The sequence below is a fragment of the Abramis brama genome (assembly GCF_963993115.1).
Source record: "Abramis brama genome assembly, chromosome: 10".
NCBI classification, from domain to species: Eukaryota; Metazoa; Chordata; class Actinopteri; order Cypriniformes; family Leuciscidae; genus Abramis; species Abramis brama.
This window is the reverse complement of record NC_139972.1, coordinates 5717821-5740583: the sequence shown is the minus strand read 5'-3', so window position 1 is coordinate 5740583 and position 22763 is coordinate 5717821. Positions and strand designations below refer to the sequence as shown.

General features: G+C 37.1%; 2 protein-coding genes across 4 annotated transcripts; one reads left to right on the top strand and one right to left on the bottom strand.

Annotated features, from left to right (window-relative positions):
- Nucleotides 1-4904: 4904 nt before the first annotated feature.
- Nucleotides 4905-15547, bottom strand: aasdhppt (aminoadipate-semialdehyde dehydrogenase-phosphopantetheinyl transferase). 2 transcript variants are annotated; one of them, XM_084126167.1, is made up of 7 exons: nt 15427-15547; nt 15154-15327; nt 13530-13746; nt 10373-10494; nt 9254-9412; nt 5182-5250; nt 4905-5110 (listed from the first exon to the last, which is right to left on the bottom strand). In XM_084126167.1, the coding sequence occupies exons 2-7, from the start codon at nt 15295-15297 to the stop codon at nt 4946-4948; spliced, it is 876 nt and encodes a 291-aa protein (XP_083982293.1). In that variant the 5' UTR covers nt 15298-15327; nt 15427-15547; the 3' UTR covers nt 4905-4945. The 2 variants fall into 2 exon arrangements, with proteins under 2 accessions (XP_083982293.1, XP_083982294.1); XM_084126168.1 differs by having other exon boundaries at nt 15154-15322; nt 15427-15541.
- Nucleotides 15548-15659: 112 nt separating this feature from the next.
- On the top strand, nt 15660-22414 carry msantd4 (Myb/SANT-like DNA-binding domain containing 4 with coiled-coils). Of its 2 annotated transcripts, none has more exons than XM_084126247.1 (3): nt 15660-15731; nt 17567-18064; nt 20480-22414. In XM_084126247.1, the coding sequence occupies exons 2-3, from the start codon at nt 17585-17587 to the stop codon at nt 21230-21232; spliced, it is 1233 nt and encodes a 410-aa protein (XP_083982373.1). In that variant the 5' UTR covers nt 15660-15731; nt 17567-17584; the 3' UTR covers nt 21233-22414. The 2 variants fall into 2 exon arrangements, with proteins under 2 accessions (XP_083982373.1, XP_083982372.1); XM_084126246.1 differs by having other exon boundaries at nt 15676-15731; nt 17486-18064.
- The last annotated feature ends 349 nt before the right edge of the window (nt 22415-22763 follow it).

Here is a 22763-nt window from a genome sequence, read left to right as displayed (position 1 = left end):
AGATACAGTAAAACTCCTTCATCAAAACACATCCACTCTCATTTCATTACACACTGAAAAAAGAGATTTTTTTGCTCAGTGTTTTGTCTTGTTTTCCGGTAGCCTACAGATAGGCCTGTCTAAACATTCTTAAATCAAGATACATTTACTTGAGATTAAGTGTGTTTTATGCAGCGTCCCACTTCGCATACTATCCGTCCTAAATAATAGGCTGTTCTGTAAATTAACAATTTATTAATTGATGAAAAGAGAGTTTAAAGTATTTTTATTTGAAATCAAAATCTTTCGTATTATAAATGTCTTTACTGTCACTTTTGATCCATTTAATGCATCCATACTGAATAAAAAAATCTATCTATCTATCTATCTATCTATCTATCTATCTATCTATCTATCTATCTATCTATCTATCTATCCATATTACAATGTTGATTTAAAATAGAACTTAAATGCAAAATTGTATTGTTTTATTCATTCTCTGAATAAACTTTTAATTTTCTCTTCTTTCACTCTTCAAGTATGTGAATGTTGGACAGTCTGCTTTAGCCTACAATATTCTTTGTTACCATGGTGTCGTTCCTTGTCGCTACGGTGACGCTGCACATTGTGATGTTGTGGGATTTACTCTGATGGGAAGAGACACTCATTGTGACACTTCAAAAAGGCTTGACTGTCACTATGGCAACAGGGATCCTGTTCACAAACAGGTAAAAAATAACCAGCATCAAGAGACATGAAACATGATTCAGTCTGGGATGTTATTTTTACCAGTGTTGTGTGTAACGCATTACAAGTAACTTGAGTTATGTAATCAGATTACTTTTTCAAGTAACTAGTAAAGTAACACATTACTTTTAAAATTTACAACAAAATATCTTTTTAAGAGTTACTTTTTCAAATAAGTAACGAAAGTTACTTTGTTTTCCCATTTATTGACTGACAGCTCTCGTGTCCCAATATTGAGACAAATCAAAGTGCAGAGGCGCTGTGTGTGTGTGTGTGTGTGTGTGTACACATGATGGTTATTGTAGTTAGACTTAATTAGAGTGTGCACAAAAAGTGTGCTCTTCTCACTTGCACAAAAAAAGATTCAATATTCCTCAATTTTTTGTGTACATACACACACACACACACACACACACACACACACATACACACTCCCTCACACACAGACAATGTCAAATTTTCAAATCATAGAATAGAATAGAATAGAATAGAATAGAATAGAATAGAATAGAATAGAAGCTTGTAATGCCCACACATCTGAGTCGGTGGAAATTGTAAGCTAAACGTGGATTAATAATGAATCTCTAGATGGTAAACCTGACTGATCATGTCACATGACCTGCAGTGTTTGGCCCAGCTGGAGCAGAAGTGTGTGATTCGTCTCTGATGGGACGTTTCGGAAACATGCAGAAACATCATAATCCAGATGCTAATTCTCTCTCTCTCTCTCTCTCTCTCTGTCTCTCTCTCTCTGCTCAGACAGTGATGTTGATTAGATTAACTCAGATGACTGCCTGTATCACACGTGTTCTTGTTGCCATGGCAAAGTTGGCTGTGCGGGATGGTTACCATGGTGACGGGGGAGAGAGTGTGTCATAGAGGAGGATGGGTGAGAAAATCAGCTCACACACACCAGACTGATGAAACAATATTTTATGCTCAGGAATTCAGCTTTACAGGCCTATCCATCTATCTAACTATCTATCTATCTATCTATCTATCTATCTATCTATCTATCTATCTATCTATCTATCTATCTATCTATCTATTGTTCTATCCATCCATCCATCCATCCATCCATCCATCTATCTATTGTTCTATCCATCCATCCATCCATCCATCCATCTATCTATCTATTGTTCTATCCATCCATCCATCTATCGTTCTATCCATCCATCCATCCATCCATCCATCCATCCATCCATCTATCTATTGTTCTATCCATCCATCCATCTATCCATCTATCGTTCTATCCATCCATCCATCCATCCATCCATCCATCTATCTATCATTTGATCATTCTGTGTAATGATGCTGTGTTCCCTCTGCTCTGCTGAAGCGTGTGCTGTAACTGTTCTTCAGTGTGTGTGTTTCTGCATGTCTGAACTCCCGCAGGGCCTCCGTCACTCGACGGCAGGAGAATCAGGGATCGTGATTAACACAGTCAATCAGGAGGAGTCCGGGAGAAGAGGTGGCAGTGAGTGACCCAGTTAAGCTGTGTGTGTGTGTGTTGTGTGTGTGTGTGTGTTGTGTGTGTGTGTGTGTGTGTGTGTGAGTGTGTGTGTGTGTGTGTGTGTGTGTGTGTGTGAGTGTGTGTGGGTGTGTGTGTGTGTGCGTGTGTGTGTGAAGTCAGAGCACCTGAGTCCACAACGACAGAAACCAAACAGAAATCCGGCCTCGTTCAGAACACGTTCACTGCAAATAAATCACGGACTCTAGTTGCTCTTTGTCTCGTGACCTTCTGAAGAGAACAAACCCGCTGAGAGTTTCGTTCTCATGGGACACTGATACTGTTGTTTTAACCTTTAACATTTGGGAATACTTTCCATCAGACTGACAGAAAACAGACACACACACACACACACTAATGCATCTCACTCCTTCAATGCTGATTTACTCAAGACTGTGATAAATCTTCAACAGAAATACTCCCAGTAAAGAGCTGTTCTCTTTATCGCCGCTCTCGCTCGCTCTCCCGCTTTATGAGTGTGTGATTTAGGAAACATTTGGCTGATGCGTTCAGGAGAACATATAGATATAGATTTCAGGAGAATAAAGAAGTCCACACATGCATGTTTCAGCATCGTATTGGACTGTCTTATGCTATATTTTACTATAATCAGATCATTATTCATTATTGCATATTGGATGAGCAATGTTTGAAGTTGTAAAACAGCCAATATACATGCACTGTATTTAACTTACAGTCAAACTACATTACGATTAAGCAACACCTCAGAACACCTGGGCAACTATTAATTAAAAATACTATTAATGTAATCATTTACTGAACATTAAACATCACCAATATGCTTCATTTCAAGCCAATAAAACACAGGCAACTGTGGTAAAATCAGCATAATATTCCTTGTCTTATATACATCAATACATACACACACACAAACATATATATATATATATGTATATATAGTATATATGTGTGTGTGTAAACACTGTATATATAAATATAAATTATATATTATTACATATAATTTATAAACTATTTATTATATATTATATACAATATTCAATAATTATATCTAAATATATAAATTACACAGCAAAAACAATCTGCTTAGTTTTAAAAATGAGAAACCAAAATGTAGAATTTATTTATACGATATTGTATCATAAAAAATAAAAAAATCTGTCTGGTTTATGGACATCTTCAAGAAATTTGCAAATTATGTGCAGCAGACTTTAATTAGATTGCATTAATTGCATTATTACATTTTGGTAATAATTCACAAGATCTCATTTATTAACTTTAGTTAATACAATAATTAACGTTAACTAAACTATGAGCAATATATTTCCACATTTATTAACTTTTGTTAATGGTAGTTAATAAAAATACAAATTGTTCATGTTAGTTCACAGTGCATTGAGCTTTTGAATTTAAAAATGTATTAAAACATGTAGAAATCGACATGAACAATAATTCTACAGCGTTTATTCATCTTTGTTAAACGTACTTAAAGGAGTAGTTCACTTTAAAATGAAAATTCTGTCATCATATAGGCTACTCACCCTCATGTTGTTTCAAACCTGTATGAATTTCTTTCTTCTGCTGAACACAAATGATATTTAGAAGAATGTCAGTAACCAGGCAGTTTTTGGGTCCCATTGACTTCCATAGTAGGAAAAATATATACTATGGAAGTCAATGGGACCCAAAAACTGTCTGGTTACTGACATTCTTCTAAATATCTTCCTTTGTGTTCAGCAGAAGAAAGAAATTCATACAGGTTTGAAACAACATGAGGGTGAGTATGACAGAATTTTCATTTTAAAGTGAACTACTCCTTTAACTAATGTTGACAAGTATAAATCTTATTGTGAAGCATTGCCTTAAATGGCATTATAGAATCTCATTTATGTTCAAATTTTCAATTTCCCCATCTCTCCTACTTTGGAGAAAATGTAATTACATCAGCGTAAAGTTTAATCTAAAAAAGATCCCATCTGCGTTTTCCATTAGTTCATCCTTGACCGTTCTGCTTTGGCTGTAATTGACTTTGCTGTTTTAAACTCTCCTGCATGAGTTTGGACAGGCTCAGTAGCTCGTGCTCTGAGTGGCTGAAGCTCCTGTCAATCAAGCGCGAGGGGCGGGGCTTTACCGGACACGCAGTCCTGCAGTTAACAACAACACGCGAGCAAAAACAGGAGCGGAAATGCATACCTGTGTCCGATTTGTTAAAAGCAGGACCCTCTGAACACACAGTCCTAATGGCCTGCTGAATGTCTGCGGATAAAAATAGACGTGGCAGATGGAGGGAACGAGAAAGAGAGAGAGAGAGACATTTGGAGGTGTAGGTTGGGAAAATAAACTCATCTCTTACATAAATGGTTCATTTATATTATGCAGTACATTTTCATGTTCCCATCAGATGTGTCATATACTAGATAAGTAAAGTTTCATCCCATTAACAGTTCCTTCATGACATCATCCTCCAGGAAATGACATCATTTTGGAGGGAGAACAGCAGCAAGTATTATCAATAGATGTGCGACAGTATTTGGTTTGCGTCTCCATAAACAAATCAGTTTGACATTGACATTTCAAAAGATGGTTAAAATATGAAAACAAAGTTGGCTCAAGTAATAAAGTTAAACATTATGATGCAGAGTTCAGAAGATCTTACAGAACAGGAACGACCCCGAAAGAACAAGGAATATATAAACATGTACTTTATTTACATATATTTGCATTCAAGGGTCACTGCTGTTCACTTTGCCTTGAAGGCGCTTCCTTTTTGCTGTGAAATCTCTCCCAGTGGGCGGAGTCTTCCTCGGTTAGGGGCGTGGCTCCGGACACCAGGTCACTGAAACTCAAGTGTGTGAACAAAAGGGGCGGGGCTTCACACACACTTCCACCATCCTCCTATAAAACAAAGAAGTATGACGTCACGAACTGCGCTGACCTCTACAGTTGTGTAATATCTGTAAACTCACTTTAGACGTGTTGATGTCTGGTTTTCCCAGCGCCACAGCGACGTGATGATCTTTGTCCAATAAACTCTCCTGAAAAACAGATAGAGTTTTTACACTTTTTTAACTTCCAACCATTAAATTGTATTACATATAGGCCTAGGCAATATATATATATATATATATATATATATATATATATATATATATATATATTAGGGCTGTCAAAGTTAGCGTGTTAATAACGCGTTAACGCAAAATCATATTAACAGCACTAATTTTTTTAACGCGCGATTAACGCAGCACGTATTTTCTGTTTGACCCGTGGCCCAACCCCTAGTTGCGACATTGCAGACCCCCAACTTAGCGACATTACAGACCCCTTTAGCAATTTTTTCCCTTCAACAAAGCGCCCAAACCTTAGTTTCTGAGAATCTACCGGCACCGGCCGTACTGCTCTCTCAGCACGCGCGCGCACCTCTCTCTCTCTCTCTCTCTCTCTCTTTCTCTCTCTCTCTCTCTCTCTTTCTCTCTCTCTGCGTCTTGCGCGGAGGAGCAGCGCTTTAATTCAGTTAAACACAGATATTATGTTGCTTCTCTAATTTTACAAGTATAGCCGAAATCAGAGCACATATATTGTCTTTATCTGTATTTGATTTCACCAGACGACGGCTCGATAATCAGAATTTTTGTGCAGATTAACTTAACATCTTGGAAGGGAGAGCTGGTTGTGTCTTAATGGGTCGCGTTTCAGTCACCATTTCAAATTCATTCCGTTGTTTGACAACAGAAACCGTAAAATATACCAATGAAAACAGTTTTATTGAGAATTTAGCTTCATCAAAATGGGCACAGAGAGAGACAAACTACAATGTAATAATAAATAATAAATGTACATTTAGCATTTTCAGAAGAGCTGCCCTGTCATGCAAAAATCTAAACATGTTTGTGTTAGTAAATTGCTCAGTGCAAAGAAAGAGAAGTAATGGGAACATGGCATTTCTTTGTTCTTTCTACATGTGTCTAATAGACATGAACAAGTTCTTTGAAAAACATCTATGACCTTTGGAACATGTCTCGTCTTCATGCTCTATATTGACTATGGTTTCAATAATAAACATACATTTGCATAAAGCATCTATATTTATCCACGCCCACGTTGATTAGAGTATTACAAACTTGAAAAGTATTAATTTAAGGTACATTTAGAACAAATAAAAAAATGTGCGATTAAATGCGATTAATCGCGAGTTAACCCTTGACAATCATGCGATTAATCGCGATTAAAAATTTAATCGATTGACAGCCCTAATATATATATATATATATATATATATATATATATATATATATATATATATACAGTACCAGTCAAAAGTTTGGAAACATTACTATTTTTAATGTTTTTGAAAGAAGTCTCTTATGCTCATCAAGCCTGCAGTAAAAAAACAAAACAAAAAAAAACAAAACAAAAAAACAGTAATATTATGAAATATTATTACAATTTAAAATAATGGTTCTCTTTTTTAATATATTTTAAAATGTAATTTATTTTTGTGATGCAAAGCTGAATTTTCATCAGCAAGTACTCCAGTCTTTGGTGTCTTATGATCCTTCAGAAATCATTCTAATATGATGATTTGATACTCAGTTATTATCAATGATAGAAACAGTTGTGCTGTTTAATATATTTTTTTGGAATACTTTTTTCAGGATTCATTGATGAGTAAAACGTTAACAGCATTTATTCATAAAAACAGCATTTATTCAAAATAAAAACATTTCTAACAATATAAATCGTTACCATCACCTTTTATCAATTTAACGCATCCTTGTTGAATTAAAGTACTAATTTCTTTTTTTTTTTAAAGTTATTGTTCCCAAACTTTTGAACGGTAGTGTATATTGTTACAAAAGATTTCTATTCTAAATAAATACAGTTCTTTTTAACTTTTTATTCATCAAATAATCCTGAAAAAAGTATCTCAGGTTATAAAAAAAATATTAAGCAGCACAACTGTTTCCAACATTGATCATAAATCAGCATATTAGAATGATTTCTGAAGGATCATAAGACACCAAAGACTGGAGTACTTGCTGATGAAAATTCAGCTTTGCATCACAAAAATAAATAACATTTTAAAGTATATTAAAAAAGAGAACCATTATTTTAAATTGTAATAATATTTCATAATATTAGTTTTTTTTTTTTTTTTTTAACTGCAGGCTTGATGAGCATAAGAGACTTCTTTCAAAAACATTAAAAATAGTAATGTTTCCAAACTTTTGACTGGTACTGTATATATATATATATATATATATGTGTGTGTGTGTGTGTGTGTGTGTGTGTCTATATGTTGATTCAACGTGTACCAGATATGGGCCGGATCTGGGCCGACACTATGTTGCTGTCTGGTATACAGTACTGTTCAAAATGGTTTTTTTTTTTTTTTAATTAATACTTTTTATTCAGACATTTAAAATGTCACAAAAGATTCTATTTCAAACAAATGCTGTTCTTTTGAACTTTCTATTCATCAAAAAATGCTTGCACAGAAATGTGAAGCAGCATAACTGTTTTGATCATCAAGATCATCATATTATACTGATTTGTGAAGGATCATGTGACACTGAAGACTGGAGTAATGATGCTGAAAATTCAGCTTTGATCACAGGAATAAATTACACTTTACTATATATTCACACATAGAACTGTTTTTTAAATAGTAAAACTATTTCAGAAAATGACTGATTTTACAGTATTATTTATATATCTTGATATATATAATAAATGCAGCTCTGGTGAGCAAAAGAGAATTTTCTTGCAAAATAATTAAAAAATCTTAATTATTCCAAACATTTGATCTGTAATACAGGATGAGAAGCCCAGAGCAATGAGGAACATGAGCTCAGTCTAGGAAGAGAGAAGACGCCTATGATCTGTGTCACGTTCACACACTCTGACAGACACAGAGAGACGAACCAGCACTGCAGGGCCATGAGAAACACACACACACACACACACACATACATGCATACATACACACACTCTCACACACACGCACACACACACACACATATACATACACACACACGCACTCTCTCTCTCTCTCTCTCACATACACACACATACATACGCATATACGCACACGCACTCTCTCTCACACACACACATACACATACATACACGCACTCTCGCACACACACACACACACGCACTCTCACACACACACACACACGCACTCACTCTCTCTCTCTCTCACACACACACACATACATACGCACACACATATACATACACGCACACGCACTCTCTCTCACGCACACACACACACACACACACACACACACACACACACACACACACACACACACATACATGCACTCTCTCTCACACACACACACACACACACATACATACATGCACTATCACACACACGCAAAAGCTTCTCCTGAAACGGAGCAGTTCCCAGTTTGTCAGGACAATCTGTTGTTTATGGATCACAGCTTGTAAGATAGCTTATTATGTGTAGTTGTGTTTTCTATTAACAGTTCCATTATAAGTTTTATGTAGTTGTTATGATGTAATTAAAGGGCAAAGCTTTGCCTCCGCTCGCCTGCTAACTAACATAACAGTATTGATGTAGTGTTTACTGAGGCTTTTGTAAGACTGTTCGCCGCCTCTCAGGAAAATCTACTAAATTAAATCCGTTCTGGACGATCCTCTTGTTTGTTAACATTGTTAAGTCTGAATCAGGTTTGAATTGGTTTAAAATTGACACCATTGTTAATATTTACGCTAAAGTAGAGCTCACGGTTATGAAGAGGCGGGACATTTCCTGAACACGTGCTGAGCGCAGCCAATCACAACACACTGGGCCGGCTGACCAATCACAGCACATTTCCTATTTCAGAAGGAGGGGCTTCGTTTGAAAATCATGCGTTCAACTAGACTGGGGAGAGAGGAGCTGTGATAATGTAAAATGTGTGAAAAATAATGTGTTTTTTAAACTATTAAGCATATTCTTGTACACCCCAAAACAAAATCGAGACTTCTTGAAAGGGCATAATAGGAATGAAACTCTTGAACAAACACCTCAAATATCCAGTCCTCCTCTTCGTTATCCAGGAACATTTGTGTCTGCCGGTACACTTGCCCCTCTTGCATCTGATTGGGCGAGACGTGAAACTCCACCCTCTGCAGGTCGAAGCCCAGTCCTGTGCCAATCGCTTTGATGAAGCTCTCCTTCAGCGCCTCGACGCCAGAGAAACCGACCAATCACAGGGGATCAGGAAGGAAACGCAAGGAAAAACATTGTGTATATACAGTAAATATATATTTCCTGACCATATTCTCTCCTACAGTACATTAAATTGATACCAGTACGTGTGTGTGTGTGTCTGTGGGTGTGAGTGTGTGTGTGAGAGTGTCTGTGTGTGTGGGTGAGTGTGTCTGTGGGTGTGAGTGTGAGTGTGTCTGTGTAGGTGAGTGTATGTGCGTGTGTGTGTGTGTTAGAGTGTGTGTGTGTGAGTGTGAGAGTATATGTGTGGGTGTGAGTATAAGTATGTGTGTGTGTGTGTGTGAGTATGAGTATATGTGTGTGTGTGGGTGTGAGTATGAGTATATGAGTATATGTGTGTGTGTGTGTGTGGGTGTGAGTATGAGTATATGTGTGTGTGTGTGTGTGAGAGTACGAGTATGTGTGTGTGTGTGTGTGAGAGTACGAGTATGTGTGTGTGTGTGCGTGTGAGTATATGTGTGTGTGTGTGTGTGAGTATGAGTATATGTGGGTGTGTGTGTGAGAGTACGAGTATGTGTGTGTGTGCGTGTGTGAGTATGTGTGTGTGTGTGTGTGTGTGTGTGAGAGTACGAGTATGTGTGTGTGTGTGTGGGTGTGAGTATGAGTATATGTGTGTGTGTGTGTGGGTGTGAGTATGAGTACGTGTGTGTGTGTGTGTGTGTGTGTGTGTGTGTAAGAGTCCTCAAATGACCACAGACTGGCACAACTGAGTCATGCTGAAGTGATGAGATCACATCGCCATGGAAACAGTGATCAGAATTGGAACAGTTTCATCCAGTACAATTTCTCTCGCGCTGTGATATGCTCATAGATGTGTGTGTGTGTGTGTGTGAGGGGGTGGGTGGGGGGGTGCGGTCTCGTTGCCTGGAGGTGATGATGATGATGGTGCAGGAAGCAGCAGTTGCTATAGTTACCCAGTGCCTATAAAACATGTCCAGCTGGTCCCAGTCGGAGCCGGCCGTCCGGATGCTCTTCCACTCCAGATCCGTGAACTGGCGATTCATGATGCGGAAAAACTCCTGCGTGGACCCACTGCCTGATCAACACACACGTAACACACCTTAAAGCTACAACTGTTCACCTCCGAGATCTACGTCAGAGATTTTATTATGAATCATAACATCGACAGCAGCCGCTCTGGTTTTACCAGCTTTATGAATAATCCAGCTCTGCTATGATTGACTGACTGGCGTCGCTGATTAACAGGTGTTGATATGCAAATGTGCGCGGTCATATGCTAATGAGCTCATAGCCGTGATGTCATAATTGAGTTGTGTTTGCGATATAGTTCATAAAATGTGGAGGGAGTTTTGAGTTAAGGATGTTATAGTTCCTCACATTAAACATTTGATCAAAAACGATCAAACTTATTCTTTCAATATTCTTTCAATAATCATGTTCTGCATGGAAACAAGATTCCCTAAGAGCTAATGCAGATATTCTACAGTAGCGCCAGGAATGAGGTATTAAAGCTTGCTCCTCTCCCAGCCTCACTCCAGCACAGGTAGAGAGCGACACCTGGTGGCCGCCGGTGGAACTGCAGTGTCTCTTGTGTTGGATTGGTTGGTACAGGATAATGGGCCTGTACCGTGATGGTAGTTGAACAAACTCAGGGTTACAGGATTAGTTTTTCGAGTTAACTGTTTTAATTTTCCTTGCTTTTATTTTGTGATTATTTTTATTTATTTCTATGTAAAGCACTTTGAATTGCCATAGTGTATGAAATGTGCTGTATAAATAAACTTGACAAAACCAAACCAATCCAACCAGGCTTTGTTGGTACCATGATCATCAACTGTCTCTGTCAACTCAGGCTTTGATCTTGAGTATAGGTGTGACATCAGAAGCGAACAGCCAATCACACGCTGAGATAGAGAGAAACTGCGATTCATTTCTCGCGAGAGAAGCGGCGCGATTCACTTCTCTCTTCTGCAGGATAGTACGAGATTGAAAAATATTAAGAATTTAAACTCATTTACACAGCAAGAAGAAAATAGCTGTCTGTGAAACACAACAACTACAAGAAAAAGTCTTCCTACATCAGTGCAAGTGGAAGTTGTGAAGTTAGTTTGTACAGTTGATAAAGGAGGGAAGTGAACATTGAAGCTCTCATGTAGTCATTTTATAGCTTAATCTATTGATTCTAAAGCGTATTTATATTACCTTTATATATTTAAACTGTGCGTGATAATAATTCGATAAACTAAAATTGTACGTGTGATCGATTAATAATTACATAAATAATATCTAAATCATACAAATTTATTATTCTAAATAAGCATTACTAAAAGCCAGACGATTTTGTCTTTAAAAATCATTTGCTAATTAGTGACCTTTAATTTGGAGTAGAAACAGGTGGAGTGACTTTATCGCATCACACATGTGACACTTTGCTCACAGCTGATTGGTCCAAGATCGGTTTGAGATCTCTTACCTGGAACATCACCTGACCCGCACCAGGTTAGCCGTGGAGCGTGAGTTACTATTGCGATGAACACTGCTAAAAGACAAACCACTTCATGGTGCCTAAAACCCAGGGTTAGCACAAGCTAAACTGAAACATATCTGGCTATCCAGCTAAACCGGCTTCATGGTACAGGCCCAATGTGGAGTCATTACTGTGAAATGTGGCCTGATTCCTGATGAAACTCTGGATCAACACGCACCAATGCTACATTTTTCTAAATGTCGTAATCATTCGTTAACAAACAAGCGTCCATTACTTCAATGAGCTCATTGTTTCCACATTAAATTATCAATACCTTTTCCACTAATTGTGATTTTGTATACGTACATTTCTGAAACACTTAGACAGTTTCCTCTAAACTGTAATGTGGACTAGAGCCCGATCGATATTAGGCATTTTCCAAACTATCGGTATCGGCATTTATAACGGCCGATAAATGAATATTTAAAAAATAAAATAACAGCGGACGAAACACCCTTCAACCATGTTATGAGTGTTGGCGCTGCATAGTTTGTCCACCAGAGGGCACTCTACAAGGAAGACTGCTAACATCAATGAGCTTGGAAATCACAACGAACTTATTCTGCCTAAATAAAGTAATGATTACTATATTTATAACTAGCATATCTGTAGTTCCAGTCCCTGCATTGTAAAACGTAAGTTAGGCACGCGAGGAGTGAACATTTAGACAGAGAGAAAAAGTATCAAACATAGCCTGTGCATAAAAGTTAGCTTTTCTTTTACACGTGTGTGAAATCCAAGTGTGTGTTGCTGACTTCGTTTAGCCGCAGCATTAACGAGTCACATAATGTATTTAGTGCATCACTACGTAGTAGACTTTAGAAGGCAGGCAGCAAATGATGATTGAAAATGGTTTGTTGTAGCTTGATGGAATAGATGGATAGAGTTAAAAGAGTGCAGGGAAAGGGATAAGCAAGTTGACATTGTAATTATAAGGTAGCTTATAACACTGACATTTGGCAGACGCTTTTATCAAAGGCGACTTACATTGCATTTCAAGGTACACATTTACAATCTTATCAGTTCTTCACACACACACACACACACACACACACACACACACACACACTATTACATAATTGAATTATTACTGTCAATATTAATAATAATAGTTGACTTTTTTTTGTTCAAAGGACTTTAAGTTTCATATCTTAAGTTTGTATTTTTATACATTATATTTATCAGAACTTTAATATATTCTGTTCTGTTGTGACAATAAAACAAACAAGTTTATTTTTAAACTGCATTATCATATTATTTTAGTAAGGCTGAGGACTCTGAAATAACGACAAATAACTAATGTTAGGGAAATCTGTTCATGTTTTGTTACGTGTTTCTGGATTTTTTTTTAAAATATATATCGGCCGATATATCGGATTTTTAAATCACTAAATATTTGTATCGGTATCGGCCTTAAAAATCCTTTATCGGTCGGGCTCTAATGTGGACTCATGCGTTTTCTGTAAAGCTGCTGTGAAATGATGTGTATTGTGAAAAGCGCTGTAGAAATACATGTGAACTGAACTGAGTTGGATGTGATCTGCTGTGACTCTGTTTCATGAGGACAGAGCGTGAGAGTTCACCTGGTCTGCTGGTCTTCATCAGGTCGATGCCCACCGGGCGTCCCGGTTCTGCTCCCAGCACAGCGTAGTCTCCCTGATGGGACACGTTGAAGCTCCAGAGGGAGGACGAGGGCCGGGACAGGAACGGTTTCCCCCGCGCGGTTCTGTCCAGGAGAAACCCGTCCCAGGCTAAACCCATCTTCTCACAAACCAGCTTTCTGATCAACAGACGTCCGGCCTGGTGTAAGAAACACACACACACACACACTGTAATGGTCACTTTGTGTTTTGGGGTTAATATGGGGTGAAATGGGAACTGTGAGTGTCAGTTGTAGATTTGACGGGTGATGAGAGGAGATAACCGCTCTACCGCTACTCTTTCTTTTATTTCCTTTTATATTTTGTGACCAGAGCTGGATGTTAGTTTGTATAAGTCACTTTTTCTCACTCGATCCCCATGTATGTGGACGAGTGTGACGTTTAAGTAATTGTATTAAACACGGGAAAATACGCCATCTCTCGTCTCTCGTGCATCTTTTCCTCCGACACCTATTGTTTTTCTTTCTTTCTGGGCCACATCCCAACTTTGCGTTACAACACACACACACACACACACACACAAATTAATGAAAATCAATGAAAAAATATCTACAAATATCTAAAATCACAGATGGGTAAATAACATGTCAATCTATCTATCTATCTATCTATCTATCTATCTATCTATGTCTGTCTATCCATCTATCATTATAACACTCTTTCTATCTATCTATCTATCTATCTATCTATCTATCTATCTATCTATCTCTGTCTATCCATCTATCATTATAACACTCTTTCTATCTATCTCTCTCTCTCTCTGTCATTCTATCTATCTATCTATCTATCTATCTATCTATCTATCTATCTATGTCTGTCTATCCATCTATCATTATAACACTCTTTCTGTCTATCTATCTATCTATCTATCTATCTATCTATCTCTGTCTGTCTATCCATCTATCATTATAACACTCTTTCTATCTATCTATCTATCTATCTATCATTATAACACTCTTTCTATCTATCTATCTATCTATCTATCTATCTATCTGTCATTCTATCTATCTATCTATCATTATAACACTTTCTATCTATCTATCTATCTATCTATCTATCTATCTATCATTATAACACTCTTTCTATCTGTCATTCTATCTATCTATCTATCTATCTATCTATCTATCATTATAACACTCTTTCTATCTATCTATCTTTCTTTCATTCAATCGCTCTATCATTCTATCTATCATTATATCATTCGATCTATCTATCGTTCTTTCATTCTATCGCTCTATATATCTATCATTATATCGCTCTATCTATCTATCTATCTATCTATCTATCTATCTATCTATCATTTCAATTTTAGTGACCTTATTTGACAAAAACTGAACTTTTGTGCAATGCGAAACTGCAATGTAAATAACATAAAATAGCAACAGTGCAAATGAAAAGTAATATCCACACATAAAATGGCAAAATAAAACTATAACATTGATTAGGTATTATTATAATTATTGTTTATCATAACAACATTTATTATTATAGCATTTATGTTAATTGTAAAAGTCTACTCATCCATCTGTTGTACACACACACACACCATGGCAGATTTCGCATCTTTGGCGAACACGAACTGCCCGATCCGTTCCTTCTCCTCGGGTTGGATGCAACGGGCCGCCAGTGTCCACTCGGAACGGGTCGGTACCCACGAACCGCACCGGAACGCCCACCGGACCCCTTCCATCAACTTCTGTCAATGTCCTATAGTCCTATACTAGCAGAAATACACATAATTATAAACGAAGCAATTCCAATAGGGTCCTCACACCATCGGTGAATAATTGCGATTGCGATTAATATTAATTAATAATACCTATTATTATTATAACATATTATTATATAGTCTTTTCTGCAATATGCATCATTTGTCTGGCTGGCTCTGGTTCGCCTGAACATGTGTCCCAAACACACACAGGATTCCGGAAGAGGATTCTGTGGGCGGGGCTAAACAGTGAGCGCCTCATTTGATTGGCTGGCGGAAAGGGGCGGTGACGCTCGTTGGCCAATGGCGCAGGGGATTCGCGCGTTGTCGGAAGTGTTCGGCTCAGTTCGGCAACGTTGTGGAGGCGGAGCGAGACGCGTGTGTGTGGACGGAGTGGATGATGCTTTTCTTCACCGGTGAGTGTTTGAATAAATAATCAAATAACCCTCACTGTATTGTGTGGTGTGTATTATCACGTTTATTTTATGCAAAGAGCCATACGTGCAAAACATCATAGTATAGGTGCCTATAGAAGCCCTTTCTGGCGACATGTTAGTAAATGAACTGCAAAAACAACCGCCGTACTGATGTGTTTATGTTTTTTATGTAAATTATGTTTTATTAGCATGATGCTATACTGATAATCATACATTATATGGATACACACCAAAAACACCATAGTTACTAGTTATTTCCTATGGTTGTACTGTGGTATCGGATGGTCATCAAGTGCTGCATGGCTACCATATTTAATTATCATGCTATTTACATGATACTCCTAGTAGCTTATAATAATACAATGATAATACAATGATATATGTGGAAAAAATCCTTATAGTACCATGGTGTTTTTGTTTTTGTAACACTTTATTTTTACAGTGTCATTGTTACACATTACATGCAGCTACTATAGTAATAATTGTAAATTATAAATAATTACATGCAACTAACCCAAAACAAAACCCTAATCCTACCCTTACAGTAAGTTCATGTAGTTACTTAATATTACTCAGTACTTAAATGTAAAGTACAGAGTAACAAAGAAACCTTAAAACAAAGTGTAACCGATTTTGGTAACACTTTATTTTACAGTGTTCTTGTTGCATATGTTACATGTACTTACCGTAGTAATAACACTAAATTACATGCAAATAACCCTCAACCAAACCCTAATCCTACCCTAACCCTACAGTAAGTACATGTTAATTAATATTACTCAGTACTTAAATGTAAATTACAGTGTAACAAAGACACCTTCAAATAAAGTGTAACCATTTTTTTGTTAGTGTTGTTACATTGTAATATCATACTTTATCAAACTTTAGGTTACACTTTATTTTACGGTGTCATTGTTACAGTGTAATTATATATTTAAGTACTGAGTAATATTAATTAACTACATGTACTTACTATAGGGTTAGGGTTTGGTTGAGGGTTAGTTGCATGTGATTATGCATAATTTACTGTTATTACTACGGTAAGTACATGTAACATGTAACAAGGGCACTGTAAAATAAAGTGTTACCAAACTTTATTTGTAAGGGATATACTGTACACTACTGTTCAAAAGTTTGTGGTCAGATTTTAAATGAAATAATAATTTTATTCAGCAACGAATATCAATGTGATTATCAAAAAGATGAAACTTTTTTATTCATCAAAAAAAAAAAAACTTCCACAAAAATATGAAGCAGCACAACTGTTTTCAACACTGATAATAATCATAAATGTTTCTTGATCATCAGATCATCATATTAGAGTGATTTCTGAAGGATCATGTGACACTGAAGACTGGAGTAATGATGCTGAAAATTCAGCTTTGATCACAGGAATAAATTACACTTTACTATATATTCACATAGAAAACACTTATTTTGCATTGTAATAATATTTCACAATTTTTAGTGTGTTTATTGTATTTTTTAATCAAATAAGTGCAGCCTTAGTGAGCAGAAGAGACTTTTTTCTAAAACTAAAAAAAAAATCTCACTGACCCCAAATTTTTATAGTACAGTATAAATATAGTACAGTATAAATCTGCACACTCGAAGCGTTCTGGTTTTATTTATCATTGTTTTTTGTGCACATGAAAGATCGCACAGTTCTGTCTGATTCTTTCAGACGTTACCAATATCGCATGTAACTAAAAGCGTGTGTCTGTGTGTTGTAGGAGACCTGTGTTAGACGCCTGCACTAGATGTGGGTCAACATGAACTTGACAGAAACCTTTCAATCTCCAATCATTCCTCAGTAGCCAATCACCCGCAGCATGGACTTCCTCCAGATGAAGCACCTGAAGAGGAAGAGGAAGAGCAACTACAGCGTGAAGGAAACTCAGACTCTCATCCGCGAGATCCACAAGCGGCGTGAGATCTTGTTCTCCCGGCAGCAGAACATGGCCATCAACGAGCTGAAGCGGCGAGCGTGGGAAGAGGTCGCGGACAGCGTGAACGCGCTAGGAGAGGGTGAGCTGAGGACGGCGGCCGAGGTCAAGCGGCGATACCTGGACTGGCGAGCCCTCATGAAGAGAAAACAGCTTCAGGCCGAGCTGGCGTCTGGACTGAAGCAGGAGTTTGAATCTTCGTCTCCCGATAATGAAGCGTCTTTGGGTGGTGGCGACCAGTCGCTGGACCTCAGTGGGTTTTCCAAGGACTCGTCGTGCGACTGGCAGGACCTGACGGACCTCGGGGAGCCCAGCACACACACGCCTGGGGTCAAAATGGAGGACGATGAGGCCAGCAGCTACAGAGTATGTACTGGGAACAGATCCATGCTTTTTTAAATTCGTCCCACAGCTTTTAGCAGATTTTCCGGTTACACTTTATTTTAAGGTGTCATTGTTACAGTGTAATTATATATTTAAGTACTGAGTAATATTAATTAACTACATGTACTTACTATAGGATTAGGGTTTGGTTGAAGGTTAGTTGCATGTAATTATGCATAATTTACTGTTAATACTATGGTAAGTACATGTGCAACAAGGACACTGTAAAATAAAGTGTAACCGATTTTCCTCTACTTGGGTAAGTAATCCTCACACCATGGGGGTCAAAAGTCATCAAGTTGGTTCAATTTGGTAAACTACCGTTCAGATGTTTGGGGTCAGGACTTTTTTTTTTTTTTTTTTTTTTTAAGGAATTAATATTTTTATTTAGCAAGGAGGCATTAATTTGATCAAGATTGACTGTAAAGACATTTAAAATTTAACAAAAGATTCTATTTCAAATCAATTATGTTCTTTTGAACTTTCTTTTCATCAAGGAATCCTGAAATAAAATCACAGTTTCCACAAAAACTGTTTTCAACACTGATAATAATCATAAATGTTTCTTGAGCATCAGATCATCATATTATACTGATTTCTGAAGGATCATGTGACACTGAAGACTGGAGTAATGATGCTGAAAATACAGCTTTGATCACAGGAATAAATTACACTTTACTATATATTCACATAGAAAACAGATATTTTGCATTGTAATAATATTTCACAGTTTTGACTGTTTTTATTGTATTTTTTAATCAAAGTGCAGCCTTAGTGAGCAGAAGAGACTTTTTTGTAAAACAATAAAATAAATCTCACTGAGAGAATGAGACTTCTTTTAAAAAACAAATAAAACTTGTCAGCTTTTGACCGCCATCGTCCGAGGATTAGGGCTTGGATTTTCTGGCATTAATGAAGCATTGTTGTGTTTTGACATGATATTTATCTTTGCTAAAATGCCCTGAAAATACTACTTAAAGCTATGCAACTTTTTCTGCTCAAAATGTACATAATGAGTGAATACATCATAAAACAATCTTACAAACCGTCTGTGCCTTCCCCTAAACCACTATGGTAAACCTATAATAATTAGAGCTGCACGATTCTGTATAAATTGAGAATCATGATTTTTTACAATAGAGATTGCGATTCTCCCACAATTCTGAACAGACAACTAAACCAAATAACATGTAATTTACTAGACGTTCAGACACAATGTTAATTGCTGCAGTCTATTTAAAAGTATTTAATTCATTTGAATCAACATTTTTGAACGATTCTTTTGATTGAATGATTCAGTGACTCACTCATAAATACTTCACTTATTTCATTACTGGATTAATCAGCATTTTTGAACGATTCTTTTGATTGAATGATTCAATGACTCACTCATAAATACTTGACTTGTTTCATTACTGGATGAATCAACATTTTTGAACGATTCTTTTGATTGAATGATTCAATGACTCACTCATAAATACTTGACTTGTTTCATTACTGGATGAATCAACATTTTTAAACGATTCTTTTGAATGAATGATTCAATGATAAATACATTTTTAACAGTCACTTGTCGCCACCTACTGGTGTAACAATGTAACTAATACAATCGTTATGTGAAGCGGCATGTTACTTTAAAAAAGTGATTTGCTTTATTTTGATCGCTACCGTAGACATCAGTGTTTATATCCGAACTATAAACTTTAGTCCCAGTACTTCTGAGATAATTTGTATTATTGTAAGACCGAAATAATGAGACTGTGCAAACACAAGATTTGAATGTTCACTGTGATCGTACTTGTTAAATGTTTAATAGACAGACGAAATGTTGTCATTTAGGAATAATATTGTGTGGGTGTTTGAATCGATATTGTGATCTTTTAACGATTAATCGTGCAGCTCTAATAATAATCAATCGTATTTTAGAGTTCCAGGGAAACTGCATATTTTCGTCATTTGTCTGTGTGTGTTCATGGCATTTCCCTAAATGAGGGAAAGAATGTCAGAAGGGAAAGTGACAACACCCGTAATAAACGAATGAATCAACATAGTTTGCCTAACATCACATATGACTAGGTTCTCAAAACAATGTAAACAATCTCAAAACCAGTGATTACTTTGTTCAGTGAGTGAGTGGAGGCAGGGCTCATTTGCATATTCATAGAACCACGCATACTAAATGAGGCAAGGGTGTCGAGTTACATTCAAGATATTTTAAGGCATGATGATTTTTTTTTCAAGGAAAAAACTTTTAAATATGTTATTTTGGTGATCAAAGGTGAGTTTTAAAGGATACAATTATTGAAATTTAAATTAAAATACCAACTGGCTAAAAGTTACCCTTTAAACTTTTTGTTTCTCTACTTAGTTTCTGTTTGTAATTTTCCATCTCCTTAGTTGGAGGCGGAGGTTGGAGAAGGTGGGGAGGGTGAGGACGACGACGAAGACTGTTTTCCCTCCATCCTCCCTGATATGGACCGTGAGGGGCGAGTTCCTGAGGTTTTCGCTCACATCGATGAATTCGGCGTGCTGAGCTCCACAAAGCCCGCGACTGCAGGCCGGGACCTGGGCCTCGGAGTTGGCGGCATAAGCGGGATGGGCGTAGCTGGATTGGGCCTGTCCGGAGGGGAGAACACAAGTATACTGGTGGCGCTGGAGAGACAGAGACTGGACCTGGAGAAACACCGCTTGCAGGTGGAATCCGAACGACTGCAGGTGGAGAAAGAGCGCCTCCTGGTGGAGAAGGAGAGGTTGCGGCAGGGCGAGGTGGAGAGGGAGAGGTTGCAACTGGAGAAGGAACGTCTACAGGTGGAGAGAGAACGATTGCGATTGGTCTTGCAACAAAACACGCCTCTCCAGCAAAGCCCCGCCCCTTCGACCTCTGTAGCCACGCCCACAACATCATCCTCCGCCCCCTCGTCATCCTCATTGGATGGAGAGAAGGACAGGAAGCTGGCTTGGCCAATGGTAGTGGATTTGGAGGCGGAGAGGCTGAAGTTAGAGAAAGAGCGCCTCCTGCTGGAGAAAGAGAGACTGCAGTTCTTCAAGTTTGAGTCGGGCAGACTGCAGATTGAGAAAGAGCGCCTCCAGGTGGAGAAAGAGAGGCTGCAGCTTCATAAAGATGGACAACAGATGACGCTGCACTCATGAAACACCATAGATACAGTTGGGTAGGGGGGAAAAAATCTTTTTTTCCATAGTTGCCCATTCATTTCTGTGGGAAAAACTAAAACATTTGTGTTTTTTGTACTTAATTTTATTTATTTTTTGCCCAAAAAAAAAATAAGCTGAAAGAAGTCAAGCAATGAATGCAAGCAGTTCATAAACAGGATCACTTCTGAACACATACAGCAGTAGACTTTGCATATGTTTATATGTAAATATGAAATATGAAAATTTAAATACCTAATTTCACAATTAAAAAAGAAACAAAGCTGTGATTCCATATAATCTAGTCGTTGAATTGCTTGTACTCACATCACTTGTCTTCAGTGATGTTATTGTTAGCTAAAATGAAAACTATAACAAATCGTTAACGTTAATTGACATAAAAATAAAATAGAATTATGTGAAATATAATTGGACTAAGTAGCAAAATTACTAAAACTGAAATAAAAATTAGCTATAAGCAAATATAATAAAAAGGACAAAAGCACATATCAGAATTACTGAAACTTAAACCAAAATGAAAACTGAACATACAAACTAATTCAAAATATTATAATAATGTATAAGTAATATTAAAATATTGTCTTTCAGTTTCTTTAATTCCTTTAACTATTCTGATTTTTTATTTTTTTTTGCTTTATTTGAAGTGCAAAAATCAACAAGCTTTCCTTTCTAAAAAATAGCCAAATTGTACTGTATTCTTATTTTTTCCCTGCAGAGATGAATGGATATCTATGGTAAACAGGATTTCTAGACGCGTCGCCGGTGTATGACGTGTTTCTGACTGTATTTATAGATCAGGTCAGCCCACATGATTGCCTTCTGCTCATGCACAACAACTCGTGAGACGGTTTTATGCTTGAGTATTGTGTTTTGATATCTTGTAGAAGTTTGTGCAGAAGTATCTGAATGCACTTTTAACACATGCAGATACTCCTGATGAACTTTTTACAAGATGTTAATATGTTCTTTGTGACCTTACTGTGTTTAATGTAAAACAGAGAGCTTAAAAAGAGCTGGATTGTATAAGGGCTCTTATAAACGGCTGTGTTCACACTACCGGATGGATGGGGACCAAATCTGAGGCCTCATTTATCTGGATTCATTGTAAATGTGAATGTATGGGAAATGTCCAAATTGTTCCTATAAATGATTTATACGTTCATATGCACAGACACTTGTGAGGCCACGCTTTTATTTTGAAACAATCAGGTTTTTCTCTGGTCTTGACATCAAAGTGGTTTCTATGGAAGCTTGTTTTCACCACAGAATAAAACAAATTTTAAAAGATTTTTTTTTTTTAATTGCAAGAATGTCAGAATTGCGAGATATAAAGTCAGAATTGCGAGATATAAAGTCAGAATTGCGTGAAATAAAGTTGCATTGCGAGAAATAAACTGACTTTTTCTTGCAATTGCGAGTTTAAATCTTGCAAGTCTGACTTTATAACACGCAATTGCGACTTTATATCACGCAATTCTGAAACTCGCAATTGTGAGAAAAAAAGTCAGAA

Coding starts and splice junctions, on each gene's coding strand:
- msantd4 (XM_084126247.1), top strand. CDS start 17,585: ATGGACTTCCTCCAGATGAAGCACCTGAAGAGGAAGAGGAAGAGCAAC. Junction 18,065..20,479: donor ATGAGGCCAGCAGCTACAGA/GTATGTACTGGG, acceptor CCATCTCCTTAG/TTGGAGGCGGAGGTTGGAGA.
- aasdhppt (XM_084126167.1), bottom strand. CDS start 15,297: ATGGAAGGGGTCCGGTGGGCGTTCCGGTGCGGTTCGTGGGTACCGACC. Junction 10,495..13,529: donor GATGAAGACCAGCAGACCAG/GTGAACTCTCAC, acceptor TGTGTTGATCAG/GCAGTGGGTCCACGCAGGAG. Junction 5,251..9,253: donor AGGAGGACTGGATATTTGAG/GTGTTTGTTCAA, acceptor TCTGTTTTTCAG/GAGAGTTTATTGGACAAAGA.